At 37.8% G+C, this 14859-nt stretch overlaps 1 protein-coding gene across 1 annotated transcript in view; it reads left to right on the top strand.

Annotated features, from left to right (window-relative positions):
• The window catches only part of tut7 (terminal uridylyl transferase 7), a 47688-nt gene that overhangs the window by 14636 nt on the left and 18193 nt on the right, over window positions 1-14859 (top strand). The window contains exons 9-20 of the mRNA XM_073951661.1: window positions 1257-1383; window positions 1736-1855; window positions 4144-4269; window positions 4484-4658; window positions 5633-5940; window positions 7377-7637; window positions 7728-7878; window positions 8644-8730; window positions 9474-9574; window positions 11075-11132; window positions 11347-11450; window positions 13300-13389. Coding sequence (XP_073807762.1) covers window positions 1257-1383; window positions 1736-1855; window positions 4144-4269; window positions 4484-4658; window positions 5633-5940; window positions 7377-7637; window positions 7728-7878; window positions 8644-8730; window positions 9474-9574; window positions 11075-11132; window positions 11347-11450; window positions 13300-13389 — 1708 coding nt within the window. The remainder of the gene's footprint in view (window positions 1-1256; window positions 1384-1735; window positions 1856-4143; window positions 4270-4483; window positions 4659-5632; window positions 5941-7376; window positions 7638-7727; window positions 7879-8643; window positions 8731-9473; window positions 9575-11074; window positions 11133-11346; window positions 11451-13299; window positions 13390-14859) is intronic.

Below are 14859 nucleotides of genomic sequence, written 5' to 3'. Positions count from 1 at the left end.
TTTAGACTCGTCCGCTTTTTGACACGCATACTGGGTCAAACATAGCCTAAGTTTTAAAGTCTTCAGTGATTTACATACTTTGCACAGAGACATGGATACCTCCTAATGGTGTTGAAAGAGTCACATACTGTATTTATAAGGTACAATTCACCATAAAATAACATTCTGTCTTCATATAATGATGTATTGGCGGCCGCAAAATCACACATGACGTGAGCTGACCGTGAGCTGTTACTACAGAGGCCGGACTTTGATAGACGCGCACGTATGGCAAGCCGTTTTAGCATTTAAACCTTTGTTCTGAATATCCATAAATATATTTAGAGATATCTCTAATTATATTTTGACTAGTCATAATTATAATTCGACTAGTCAGAATGACAATTAGAGATATCTGCAATTACAATTGTACTAGTACGAAATCAGATTGGAGATATCTGCAAATATATTATGACTAGTCTTATTCCTCCATTGACTTCCATTGAAAAATATGAGCAGATATCTCTAAATGAGTTTTGACTAGTCACAATTGTAATTAGAGATATCTCTAAATGAATTTAATTAAATATGAATTAAACACCTGGAAATGTGGATTTTTTTTTGCACACACAAAAAAACGCAAGCAAAGCCTTAAGCTCTTACTGTTAAATTCAATTGAATAGAAAGCTTTTTTTTTTTTTTTTTTTGCACCTTTACTTAAATTGTTCCTTAATTTGGTTTCTGTCATTTCAATAATATTTTTAAGAAGTTTTTAAATTGTTTTATTTACCAGAGACAGGCCTGTTTAATTTATTTTCTTAAAGAAGGTTCAGTTTAACAAGTTGAAACAAAAGAAATACATAAAAAATAGTTTACTTGGTAAAATTTGCATTTCTGTTTAATTTTCAATTTTTATTCCAAATATCGTGATACATATCGAGTCGTGAACATTATATCGTGATACACATCGTATCCTGAGCTGAGTGTATCGTTACACCCCTATTGGCTATAGAACAATCCACTGTTGTCCAATAACTTGCCTAGTAAGCCCAATTAACCTAGTTAAGCTGAACAATAGTGTCTTGCTCAAAGAATTATGTACTGTTATCTTGGCAAAGACTAAACGAAATGATTAGTTATGAAAACTGTTATGTTTTAATAAATCTTTTTCTCTATTAAGTCTTATGATTTTACAAGAGGGCTAATAGTATTGTCTTTAACTGTAAAACAATAATATTGTATGTTTCTGTGCACTTTTTCTTTGCTTTTCATCACAGTGGACTAATCTGCAAAGTGAGTGCAGGCAATGAAAGCGCATGTTTGACAACAGCGTATTTGTCAGAGATGGCGGATCTGGAGCCTCAGCTCGTCCCGCTGGTCATTTGCTTCAGATACTGGGCAAAGGTGAGACTCATGAAGACTGAAACCTGCTCAGTCATTCACCACTTTGGGTCAATATAAGTGAATCTGCATGAATGATGTTGATTTTATACAATGCTGATCTTCTTAATTGGAGAACCGTTACATTTTTGATATGTTCATCAACAGTAATAAAGTACCGAAGTCTTGTTTACTGTGATCACGTGAACTTTTCCATTTGATATGTGCTCTGAACCATTGATTCGAAACAAGATTTGTTCATTTTAAAGCTTCATGAAGCAGTGTATTGAAAGCAGCCATCACTCCAATACACTGTGCAGAATGTTACCTCTATATATTCATGCATGTTGATAATGTACATGGTTTTGTGTATTAGATTTGCTGTGTGGACCAGATGGAAGAAGGTGGACTCCCTTCATATTGCTTTGCTCTCATGGTCATCAGTTTCCTGCAGCGACGCAAGGAGCCCATCTTACCGACATACCTAGAATCTATGGTGTGTGTCTACTTGTTTTTATATCCCGATGGGGACTTAAACCTGAATGCACATTAGACTCATAGGGACTTGTGTTACTGTGGAGACCAAAATTGAGGTCCTCATTGGTAAACGTGCTCATAAATCACAAAGAATGAAGTATTTTAAATGTAGAAATGTAGATCGTTTAGGAGTACAGGGAGAGAATTTAAGAATAATTCCTTACATTTATGTAGCACTTTTCTGGACGCTCAAAGCACTTTACACATTGGTGGGAATCTCCTCATCCACCACCAGTGTGCAGCATCCACCTAGATGACGTGATGGCAGCCATATTGCGCCAAACCACACACCAGCTGATTGGTGGAGAGGAGATGAAGCTTATTATGATATGGGGATAATTAGGAGGCCAGTGGGCACATTTGGCCAGGATGCCGGGTTTTTTTTGGAAGAGAATGACCACAGAGAGTCAGTTTAATGTCTCACCCGAAAGACGAAACAGCAGTATAGAGTCCCTATCAATATACTGGGGACTTAGGACATTAAGTTGAGCACCCCCTGCTGGTCTCACCTAGCGTTCCCATATGGTCTCCCATCTAGGTACTGACCAGGCACAGCCCTGCTTAGCTTCAGTGGGCGACCATGTGAGAGTTGCAGCTCCCAGTATATATGGCTTGTATAGTAGAAAGAAACATCATTGTGTCTATGAAAGTCCTTACCAGGATATAGAACAAGTCTGTGTGTGTGTGGTCCAACATTAATGCATCAGTTTTATTTTTACAGTAGGACTGATGCATTATTACTGCATCTTCATAGAGAGTAAAGAATCTTATTTTTTGATATTACGTCAGTTGTGTTTAGCCAAAATTGTTTTGTTTTTTCTTCCAGTATTTTGATTAGTTTTAACTGAAGCTTCTTATGTTTGTTAATTTCAGAGTGTTGGTAAATTACTGTTGCATAAATATACAATTATATAAAATTATATTAAAATATAAAAGTGATTTGATATTGTTTAAAGATTATAATTATGACATTATCTTTTGTTTTTATAATTTTTTTAAATATTTATCAAACTAATTTTTGTTTGCAAAAGTATTCAAAATACTGATAATATTGTGTTTTAACTAAACTTTTGCACCATTGTAATATATAATATATGAGCAATATCACACGAGTAGCAGTGCGATATGGCTGTATATTGGCACTGGTGAAAGGTGTGTTGGCTCAAGGCCTTAGTGCTCTACCAGTGATGATATACAGCCATATGGCACTGCTGCTCGTTTAATACTGCGTTTATACAACAGTTCGACGGCATAATCGTGTATATAAAAAAGAAAATCAAACACGGAGAGTCTCAAAACCATTTTGTATGAGGAACTACTTTCTTCCGCCATTCATTCACATCTGCAGCTGACGTCAGAACAGCAGAAGCCATTACTAATTCAGCAACGTCATTGTCGAGCTAATGTTTGAATGATTCTCTAGCGTAATGTCTAAAGTGATGACAAAACAGGGGATTTTGCTCAATTTAAGATTATAAGGCTGAACAGCATGAAATGCCATCAGTCTACAGAGATTTTCCAGTATTCCCCTGTTGAAATCACAATAGTTAACCCCGAAAAACCCAAAGCAAACCAAATACTACCAGATTACTATGGTATGAACACAGCACAACAATATACAAAAGAGAGAGATCGACTTAGTGTCACTTACCTGTTTTATAATGATTTGATCAGCTGTAGTTTGAAACGTACGCTGACTAAATGCTGTTGTTTTTCCATCTAAGGACTTATGCGGTCTCTGCCGCCATCTTGTGGTGGAACATCAATCGTCACTTTTTTTGCTCTGCTCAGACAAGCTGATGGCGGCCAATGCGCTGAAGCTCCGAAATTATAAATATTTTAAAATAGGCACTGTCCTTATAAATAAACTGCATAGATGCCATCTAAACAACTACATTCTCGACTTTAAAAAAAGCCTAAAAATACATTATGTTGTCTAACAGCTGCAATATTTGTCAAACTGTAGTGAGATTATTCCTCTGTTTGTCGCTGTATGTAGGTGGAGTAATACACAAGGGTTAAGAGGCTGTTCGAGTGCTGTTATGGCAGAATATTGCACGGCTGTCAGCCAATCAGATTCAAGAACCAGGCAGAACTGTTGTATAAATATATGAAAACTCTAGCTTTAAAATACAACATATAAACTGCTGTTATGCATTATGCCGTTTTGTTTTAAGTAGTTTAGGATTTGTTTCTTGTTAAGCATCCGTCATGAGATGATGAGACTGATGCTGTTTCTTGTTTTAGGGTTTTCCCTTGAGTAAACTCAAGAGTTTCTCCCTAACCGGGGTTGAAAAAGGACACGTGCTTTGGGTTTATGACCAAACAAATGATTCATCACTAGATAAAGACAAAGCCGTCAAGAAGGGAAAGGTGAGTTTGGTCCCAATTATTCCCATTTTATATGTTTTACATTTGTATTCCAATTAAATGTGAGCCTGTGCTGATAAAATGTGCATTTTCCATGCTGTAAGGGTTTTTGACAATAGCAGCCAATATGTTCCAAGCACATTTTACACATTATTTTAGTTTCCGTAACAAAATTACGTCAGTATTTTGACTTGGTCTTGATTTATCTTTCTAACAGGCTCCGCTGGCTTTCAAAAGCCGAAGTCCTGTGCTGTTAGGAAAGCTTTGGATTGAGCTGCTACGGTATTACGCACTGGAATTCCAAATACCTGAGAAAATCATTAGCGTGCGCACAAACGGAGAGCTGTGGCGGGATCTAAAAGACTGGCCCAAAAAGAGGATTGCAATAGAAGGTACTGATCACATCTTGGCTTGAGAAATCATGCTAAAAAACATGCCGAATCATGCTAAAAGAATGCTAGCAACCTATTAAACATGCTAGTAACGCGTTTATAAATGTCAGGCACATTAAACATGTAAACGATACAATAACATTTATTAGCAGTGCTAGTTATTAACGTGCTAGTTCATATTAGCAAAGCAAAATATGGAAGCAACATGTAACAACATTTTAACATTTATTAGCAATGTATCAGAAACATGCTAGCAACATGCTACTTCATATTAGCAAAGCAAAATATGGTATCGGCGTTTAATGTATTAAAACATGCTAATGTTTTGTGGGACATGGTAATTGGTGTTAGTTACATTTAAGCATGTTAAAGACACATTTAAATTAGCGATAGCAGTTTATTTAAATGCTAACAACATGCCCACCAGTCTCATTAAGTGTGGTTAATATTAAATAATAATAATAATAAAAAAGGATATGGTTGTTAGACTGTTGCGTTTTTTTTGTGCTGTCAATATGCTTGTGTTTATGTAAGTCTATTAGTTTGTGTAAGACTTTTATATGATTATAACCACTTCCGAAAATAGTGTGGGTCGCGAGTCATTGGCATTGTTATTTTGGGGGTCCCGGGCTGAAAAGTTTGAGAACCCCTGGTCTAAACAACTACATTCTCGACTTAAAAAGCCTTGAAAGTACATTGTTGTCCAACAGCTGTCAAACTGTAGAGTGTCCTCTGCTTGTTGCTCTATGTGGGCGGAGTAACACACAAGGGTGAAGACTTAAGAAGCTTAACGAGTGCTGTTATTTGCAGAATACCGCACAGCTATCAGCCAATCGGATTCAAGAACCAGACAGAACTGTTGTATAATAAAATGTGCTACAGTCTGGTTTAAAAACACTAGTATTTGTACTATAGTATTTGTTTATGTATTCAATAAGTGTATAGTGTAATGTTTGTCTTTGTTTTCTTCTCAGATCCATTCACCGTCCAGAGGAACGTGGCTCGGACGTTGAACAGTCAGACGATGTTTGATTATTTGTTGCATTGCCTCAAAACAACTTACAAGTACTTTGCTTCTCCTTCAAAAAGCACAGCGGGGAAAATGAGCACAAGCAGTCGATCTGTGAGTGTGAACCATGCTGATTCAGTGAAGAAGAGCGCAAAAGTGTCATCTGAGGGTCTGAACGGGCCTCGTGTCAAATCCAGTCCACACAGTGCTGAAGATCTGGAGGATTCAGACTGCTTGATCGAGCAGGACGATGAGGAGGACGAGGACAGTGAGGTGTGCCGATATTGATCCACATGAAAAAATACTATAGTAAATGGTCATTGTTTTTGAACCATAGTTTTACGTATGTAGTAAAGTACTGGAATTAATCTGTGATCATTTTGTTTATGCTATGCTAACACAACAACAATAGGAAAATAAACAAATGACCCAATACTGTAATCGTCTGCTACTGTATACCAGTTTACTGTAGTAAGAATTATGTACTGTAGGCTAGTATAGTAAACAGCAGATGGCGCTTTAGGCTAGGTTTTAACAGCAGAAGGCGCTCTAGGCTAGTTTTTAAAAAGCAGATGGCGCTCTGGGCTAGTTTTTAAAAGCAGATGGCGCTGTAGGCTAGTTTTTAACAGCAGATGGTGCTCTAATATAGTTATTAACAACAGATGGTGCTCTAGGCTCATTTTTAACAGCAGACGGCGCTCTAGGCTAGATTTTAACAGCAGACAGCTCTCTAGACTAGTTTTTACCAGTGGACTGCACTATAGGATTGTTTTTGACAGCAAGTGTCGCTCTAGGCTGTCGCTCTAGGCTAGTTTTTAACAGTAGATGGTGCTCTAGACTAGTTTTTAACAGCAGTCTGCGCTCTAGGCTAGTTTTTAAACAGCAGACGGCGCTGTAGGCTAGTTTATGAACAGCAGATGATGCTCTAGGCTAGTTTTTGAACAGCAGACGGCGCTCTAGGCTAGTTTTTACCAGCAAACGTTGCTCTAGGCTAGTTTTTACCAGTGGACAGGGTTCTAGGCTAGTTTTCGAAAGCAGGTGATGCTCTACACCGTCGCTCTAGTTTTCAACAACTGGTGTTGCTCTAGGCTAGTTTTTCACAGCAGGTGTCGCTCAAAGCTAGTTTTTGACTGCAGGTGTCGCTCTAGGCTAGTTTTTGACAGCAGGTGTCGCTCTAGGCTAGTTTTTGACCGCAGCTATCGCTCTAGGCTAGTTTTTAACAGCAGATGGTGCTCTAGGTTAGTTTTCGACAACAGGTGTCGCTTTAGGTTAGTTTTCAACAGCAGATGGTGCTCTAGGTTAGTTTTCGGTAGGAGGTATTGCTCTAGGCTAGTTTTCGACAGCAGGTGTCGCTCTAGGCTAGTTTTTAACAGCAGATGGTGCTCTAGGCTAGTTTTTAACAGCAGGTGTCGCTCTAGCCTAGTTTTCAACAGGAGATGGTGCTCTAGGCTAGTTTTCAACAGCAGATAGTGGTCTAGGCTGGTTTTTAACAGTAGATGGCACTCTAGGCTAGTTTTTAATAGCCGATAGGTCAAACACACAAGCGCTCTTCATTGTGAGCAATTGTCAATTAAAGAAGAATAAAATATTTTTAGATTAGACTGTAATTTCATCTTAACTGCTTCGTGAAATGCTGAAGATAACGTTTTTTGCATTTGAGGGGGTCTCTGAAAAGTAGCATGCAGAAATTAAAATGTGTTCTTCAATAGGGTGAAGATGAGGAAGAAGATGAAGACGATGATGATGTGGATCTAGATGAATCTGGCTGTGAACATTCGGGCGATGAGATCTTCCCCTTTGAGCGTGAGATGAGCGATGATGTACTCTCTGATGGAGATCCGGAAGAGGCAGAAACTGTCCCTAGCAAACCCAAAGCAGAGTCCACCAAAGCGGAGTCAACTGCAGGAACACAGTCAGACTCCGAAAGCTTTCATTACGTCTTCAACAAGCGGTTTTTCACTGATGGCAAGGTAAATGTGCAGCATTTCTCATCTGAATAGATGAGAAAGCATCAATTTGCCCGTTTAGCTATTCAGAAGTTTGTTTGTTCTCTCTGTTAGTCGCCGGTTCAGATCTGCGGCGTCTGTAAGAGCGATGGACATTTGAAGCAGGACTGTCCCGAAGACTTCCAGCGAGTGGAGTTGGAGCGCCTTCCTCCCATGACTCGAGACTTCCAGAAGATTCTCAGTGACGTCTGTGAGCAGTGCTACCGTACGTATGCTGGGAATCATTATTGTTGCTTTATTAGCTAAACCAGGGGATGAAATACAGGTTTGATTAATGCTGTTGCGAGACTTTACAGATATATTTAGGGTGCACCCACACTATGCTATCCGAACCGTGCCCAAGTACGTTTCCTGGTTCGTTTGACAAGTGTGAGTGCTCTGAATCAGGCCCAGGCGCTGTTCAGTTGATCGCCCGTGGCTCTGTTGGAGGTGGTGTGCCCGAGCGCGGTTCGGTTGGGCTTTGGTTTGGGCTTTGTAGTGCGAGCGCAAAGCGCGCCTGAGCGTGAAACTAAAGATATGACGTCACTTTTAAAGGACTGTTTCATATGGATTTATTAAAGCCCCTATTATACATTAAAAAGGGTCATATTTTGATTTTAAGGGTCTCCAAAAACAGGCTGATATGCAAGCAAAATCAAAAAACACTTTCATTAATAAATTAATAATTAATTTAAAATAATAATTAATTTCATTAATAAATATAATCTGCATATATTTTTATCTATTTATCCCAGCAACTCCCATATGATTCGTTCAGTGATTCATTTGTTGCCAAACCCCTCCTTTGTGTGAGGTTAATCTGCACTGATTGGACCGATGACGGTTACGATTGGTTGACAGCGTTCAGCTTGAGACAGAGTGAAATGCCCAGCACGGCTTATCAACAATAAGCTGCATTTATTATGGAGTGTGCTTCACTTTAACAGCGGAAATGTTACTTTAACCATTTTGTTGTCGTTTTTTTTTTTAGGTGACTTCGCACCAGATGACGTGGAGTTAAAAGTCAGAGAACATATTTTACAAGATTTTGAGTCATTCTTGAGATGTCAAGTGCCAGGTAAAGCTGCGTTCTGTCATCTTTCAATGTCTTTGGTAGATTACGTTGAACATTATGGCGTCCGTCTAGGCATGGTACGATAACCTTGTTCACGGTATACCGCGGTTTGGAAATGTCAAGGTTTTAAAACCGCAAAAATTTTCTGCTATACCGTTTCTAAAGTATGAGTAAGATTGTTTTATTTACATTTTTTTTGGTTATTTAGGACAGCAGTATCTCCAGCAGAAAACATCTCCAATTTGCAGTTTTAAATTGCAAAAAAGTCTGTATTTAAAACAAATGAAGACAGCAGAAGTCAAAAATTAATTTGAATTCTTTAGCCTGACATGTTTACTGCTCCAAAATACTTTAAATGTTTCTCAAATTAAAGTATATTGTGTTCAAGGGGAAAAAGGTTTGTTTTTTTACTCAGACATTTAAAAAGAATAGATTTTAGAGCAGTAATCACAATAACGTGAAACTGTGATAATTTTATCCAAGGTTATCATACCGCCAGAATCTTATACCGGTCCATGCCTACATCCGTCTACTTGAATTTGTGCCGTTTCGTGTTGTTTTTTTCTTTTTCATTCCGTTAAAACACATTTCATTCTGTTTTTAATCTTTGCTGTTTTTATTTCTTGTACTTGTAATTTATGTTGATTTTATTCTTGGTTATGCAAAGCATTTGCCATTGTGTTTAATATAAATAAACTTGCCTTGCCTTTTTAAAGCTTATTTGTTGATGTATTTTGTTTCGACAGGAGCAAAGTTGGTTTTATTTGGCTCATCAAAAAATGGCTTTGGCTTTAAACAGAGTGATTTGGACATCTGCATGACTTTAGAAGGCCACGACACAGCAATGGTAAAGTGCAATCACTAATATATATAATATATATATATATATTTATATATATATATATATGTAGTTACATTAATTTATATAAATACAGTTGAAGTCAGAATTATTAGCCCCCTTGTTTAACAGAGATACTTTTTTTCAACTGATTTCTAAACATAACAGTTTTAATAACTCATTTCTAATAACTGATTTATTTTATTTTTGCCATGAAGACAGTAAATAATATTTGACTAAATACTCCTAAGTGGCATTTAAAGGCTTAACTAGGTTAATTAGGCAAGTCATTGTATAACTGGTTTGCTCTGTTGACAATCCAAAACAAATATTGCCTAAAGGGGCTAATAATATTGAACTTGAAATGCTTTAAAAAATAATTAGAACTGCTTTTATTCTAGCCGAAGTAAAAAAAAAAAGACTTTCTCCAGAAGAAAAAATATAATAGGAAATACTGTGAGAAATTCCTGAATCTGTTAAACATCAAATTATATATGAACTGTCCTAAAAACTAAATTTGGATCTGTATTGTCATATTATTGGATATAAAAAGCAAAAATGTGAAGTTAATTATATTCTTATTTACTCTTTTCTAATCTACTATTATTGTCTGTTTATATCATTATTGAACAGCCATTGTAGGGTTAATGTTGTTGGGTGGGGGGGTGTAGGTTGCTGACCATTAACTGTTTTCTTAGAGAATGACAAGCTGACAAAACATTGCTGTAACTCTTTTTTTTTAGGGAGAAAATTCAAAATTCAAAAGGCACTGTGTTTTTGTGTTCTGTGTCATTCAACTGTGTGCGTCTGGAAGGTGCGAGCGTGCCGCGCACTTCCTTTGGGTGCAATGAACTTGTGCAAACTGTAGATTTGTGCTGGATTCACATGATTTGTTTACAAATGGGTTGCGGATCTATTCCTTGGCAGTTCGTGGGTCGTTCACTGCATTTTCCCCTTAGCAATGAAACCTTCCAAAGACGTCTGTTTCTTACTCATTTTGCTGCTCGTGGGTTAAATTTGGGCACTCAAGTGACAGTTTTTGCAAAATAATAGATCGTTAACACTCTGATTATAAATAAAAGGAAATAATTAATGATTTCTTGTGCGGCCTGGTGCCAATTGATCCACTGACCGGTACCAGTCCACGGCCTGGTTTTTTTTAAGGACCGCTGGCATGATATACAACACCAACCAGGACAATATAGCACTGCAAACTATCAAACATGTTAATAAAAGTTTATTTGTAACTTTTCAAGGTTAAAAGTTGTTGGAAGAACGATCAAGATTACATAATGCAACTCAAAATCATAAATAAGCAGGGAAAAAAAAAAAAATTACAAAATACGGAAAAATGCTAATTTACGGATATATATATATATTTATTTTTTGTGTACCATTCCAAGCAAATGGACTGCAAAACCCTAATCTATGCAGCGTGTGTGCAGGAATATAACGCTTTTATTGCTATATTGAATATATGTTCATTATGTTATCATTATCCTCTGACAGGGCTTGGACTCCATGGCTATTATTGAGAGTCTTGCTAAAGCGCTGCGCAAACACCACGGTAAGGCCTCAGTTTCAGTGTTCAGGTTGTAGTTTCACAGTGACCTGCTTTTTACATGAATATTAGGGACAGAAACTCATTTCATTCGCTAATTATGAATTAAATAGTTCATTTTTGAGACATTTTAGGCCCCTTAAAGTGTATGTTGGTAAAATGTATTGGTTTTAACCACATCTCTTTTCCTCTGCCGTGTTTATTTATTCATTGATTTCAGGCCTGAGAAACATCCTTCCTATTACTACAGCGAAAGTCCCAATTGTGAAGTTTTACCACACCAAAACTGGACTAGAAGGAGATATAAGCCTGTACAATACTCTGGTGAGGAGATAAGCGTGTTTATATGTCCAAACAGTGTTTTGTGGAAGTCCAGATCAATCTTTGCAATAGAGCATTATTTTTTCATTAAGAATTTTTTTGCATTGAAAAGTTTATGACAGATCCTTGTTTGCTCATGCATTTTATTAAATCATTAAACACAGCTAGTGCATCATCTTATACACTGTTTTGAACTGTACAAGATGTTAAATAAGTTGTATTTGGATTTGTTATGACTGCATGGTGCATCACAACACTTTTCGTTCATAGTTTAGCTGTTACAATGTGCTCTCGTCTCGTGTGCTAAAACGAATGCCTTTTAATAATGATAGCTACAGCCCACTCCTGCTCTGAAAAGATAATGTTTCACACCCACTGTGTTTACAAGACACTTCATGACACTTTATGCTTAATCATTTCGAGCTTGACATCAAATTTTAACATCCAAATGTTAAAGTATACACATAAACATTCCCTGTACTGCTGATAGATTTAGGAAAAAAAAAGATTGTTTTTTATTTTGGTGTATTTATTCCTAATATTAAATGATGAGATTAGCATGTTTTATATATATATATATATATATATATATATATATATATATATATATATATATATATATATATATATATATATATATATATATATACATACACACACACACACACACACACACACACACACACTCACTGGCCACTTTATTATGTACACCTGTTCAACTGCTCGTTAAAGAAAGTAAATTTCTAATCACATGGCAGCATCTCAAAGCATTTAGGCATGTAGACATGGTCAAGAAGATCTGCTGCAGTTCAAACAGAGCATCAGAATGGGAAAGAAAGGCGATTTAAGTGACTTTGAACATGTCATGGTTGTTGGTGCCAGACGGGTTGGTCTGAGTATTTCAGAAACTGCTGTTCTACTGGGATTTTCACGCACAACCATCTCTAGGATTTACAGAGAATGGTCTGAAAAAGAGAAAATATCCAGTGGGCGGCAGTTCTGTGGGCGTAAATGCCTTGTTGATGTCAGAGGAGAATGGCCAGACTGGTCATTTATAGAATGTTAACAGCACTCGTTACAACCGAGGTCTGTAGAAGAGCATCTCTGAACACACAACAACCTTGAAATGGATCCATCCTGCCTTGGATCAACGGTTCAGGCTGGTGGTGGTGGTGTAATGGTGTGGGGGAGATTTTCATGGGCTCATTAGTACCAATTGAGCATTGTGTCAATGCCACAACCTACCTGAGTATTACTGCTGAACATGGCCATCCCTTTATAACCACAGTGTACTCATCTTCTGATGGCTACTTCCAGCAGAATAACACACCATGTCAAAGCGTGAATCATCTCAGGCTGGTTTCTTGAACATGACAATGAGTTCACTGTACTCAAATGGCCTCCACAGTCACCAGTGCTATCATGTCAATATGGAGCAAATTCTCAGAGGAATATTTCTAGTACCTTGTTGAATCTACGCCACGAAGGAATAAGGCAGTTCTCAAGGCAAAAGGGGGTCCAACCCAGCACTAGTGAGGTGTACCTAATAAATTGGCCGGTGTGTGTATATTATTTGTCATTTTGTTACTTCCTAAGTCTGCATGGCATCAAAATCTACAATGTTTATTTTGCTAGCTCGCATTGTTAACCTTAAGGTGTACGAATAATCCATGCAAGTTAATCAAGTAAAACATCGAATAAAAAGCAGATCTCAAAGCACCTTACGGGACTTAGGAAATCTAGAAACAGTACTTATTGAAATAGAGAGTATTATCTCTTGATTGTAGAGAGTAGAATTGAAAAACATGAATTAAATGTGTGTGTGTGTGTGTGTTTGATTGTATTTCCTCAGGCTTTGCACAACACACAGTTGCTGGCGTCATACGCTGCCATTGACGCTCGAGTGAAGATCCTCTGCTACGTCATGAAAGTTTTCTCTAAAGTAAGTTCAACACGTTCAGTAAAGATTATCGCTCCTTCACCTACATGAAAAAATACTGTAGTAAAGAACTTACGGGTGGCTCAGTGGTTAGCACTGTCGCCTCACAGCAAGAAGGTCGCTGATTCGAGTCCCGACTGGGCTAGTTGGCATTTCTGTGTTTAGTTTGCATGTTCTCGGTGTTGGCGTGGGTTTCCTCTGTGTGCTCCGGTTTCCCCCACAGTCCAAACACATGCGCTATAGGTGAACTGATGAACTAAATTGGGTGTAGTGTATGAGTGTGTGTGTAAATGAGTGTGTATGGGTGTTTCCCAGTACTGGGCTGCGGCTAAAAAAGGTTTCCGCTGCGTAAAACATATGCTGGAATAGTTGGTGGTTCATTCCGTTGTGGCGACAGGGACTAAGCCAAAGGAAAATGAATGAATGAATGAATGTAAAGAACTTGAATTAATCTGTTGTGGTTATTTTATAGCTTTGGTAACACACATTAATAATATTAATAGATAACCCAATACTGTAGTTTTCTAAAACTAGGGTTTATAACACTACAGTACACCACAGGTTACTGTAGTAAAAACTAATGTTTACTGCAGTTTTTGTTATAGTTTAATAGTTAACCATAGTTAGTACAACAGTATGCTGGAGTATGCATTAAAGGGCCATGAAACCCCCTCGTTTCAGCAGGGTGTTTTCACACCTCTACTTTGGAAAAAGTCAGATAAGTGGGCGTGTCCATCTCCGTTTAGGGGGGAGTGTCGGAGGAACTAAAGTGGGATGGTATGGGAGTGTCTATTTGGGCACGCGCGAGTTTCAGAGTCAAAATAAACACAAACACACGGAAGAAAGTGATGGTGTTTACATGGAGATCTGTAGTCGAATTATTTGCCAAATTATTAAATGGTGGACTTTAACTGCAGTTTGCCTCTTTCATTCAGGGAATTCATTCATGTCCCTCCCGACAAACGTGATATTTGATTCGAGGATCTGCTCTAAGTGTGTATTTTTCATGCAATGTTTGATACCGCACGGCGAATGAGAGAAAAAAAACTCAGCATTTCCCGGAAACTTAGATGCACACGGCAGGTAGCATCAGAAAGCCGCGTGTGTTATTCCGGCCACAAAAAAAAGTTTGGTTGTGGTGCTAACATGTTTACACTCGGTGCAAGAGTTAGTTCGATACGAACAAACTGAATAAACAAAGAGCACTGGTCGCTCACTTACCAAATCTGTAGAGACAGGACAATCACCAGCAACTAGAGCCGCGTCTTTATGAAGAGAAGACTACAAGCGAATCCGGATCTCAGCGTTTGCAGATGAGAACAGCTCTCAGGTAAACAATAATAAGTTATTGTTGTCGAGCGTCGCGTACACTGTTAATCCACACGTGACTCCAGCTGAGCTCTCAAAGAGAGAAAATGAAAACAAAACTTCACTGCAGCAAACTATAAAAGCAACACTTCACGCTTGTTTTGT

The sequence above is a fragment of the Danio rerio genome, chromosome 5 (assembly GCF_049306965.1).
Source record: "Danio rerio strain Tuebingen ecotype United States chromosome 5, GRCz12tu, whole genome shotgun sequence".
Lineage (NCBI taxonomy): Eukaryota > Metazoa > Chordata > Actinopteri > Cypriniformes > Danionidae > Danio > Danio rerio.
Note: the sequence above shows the minus strand (reverse complement) of the source record. Positions and strands in the feature narration are given on the sequence as shown.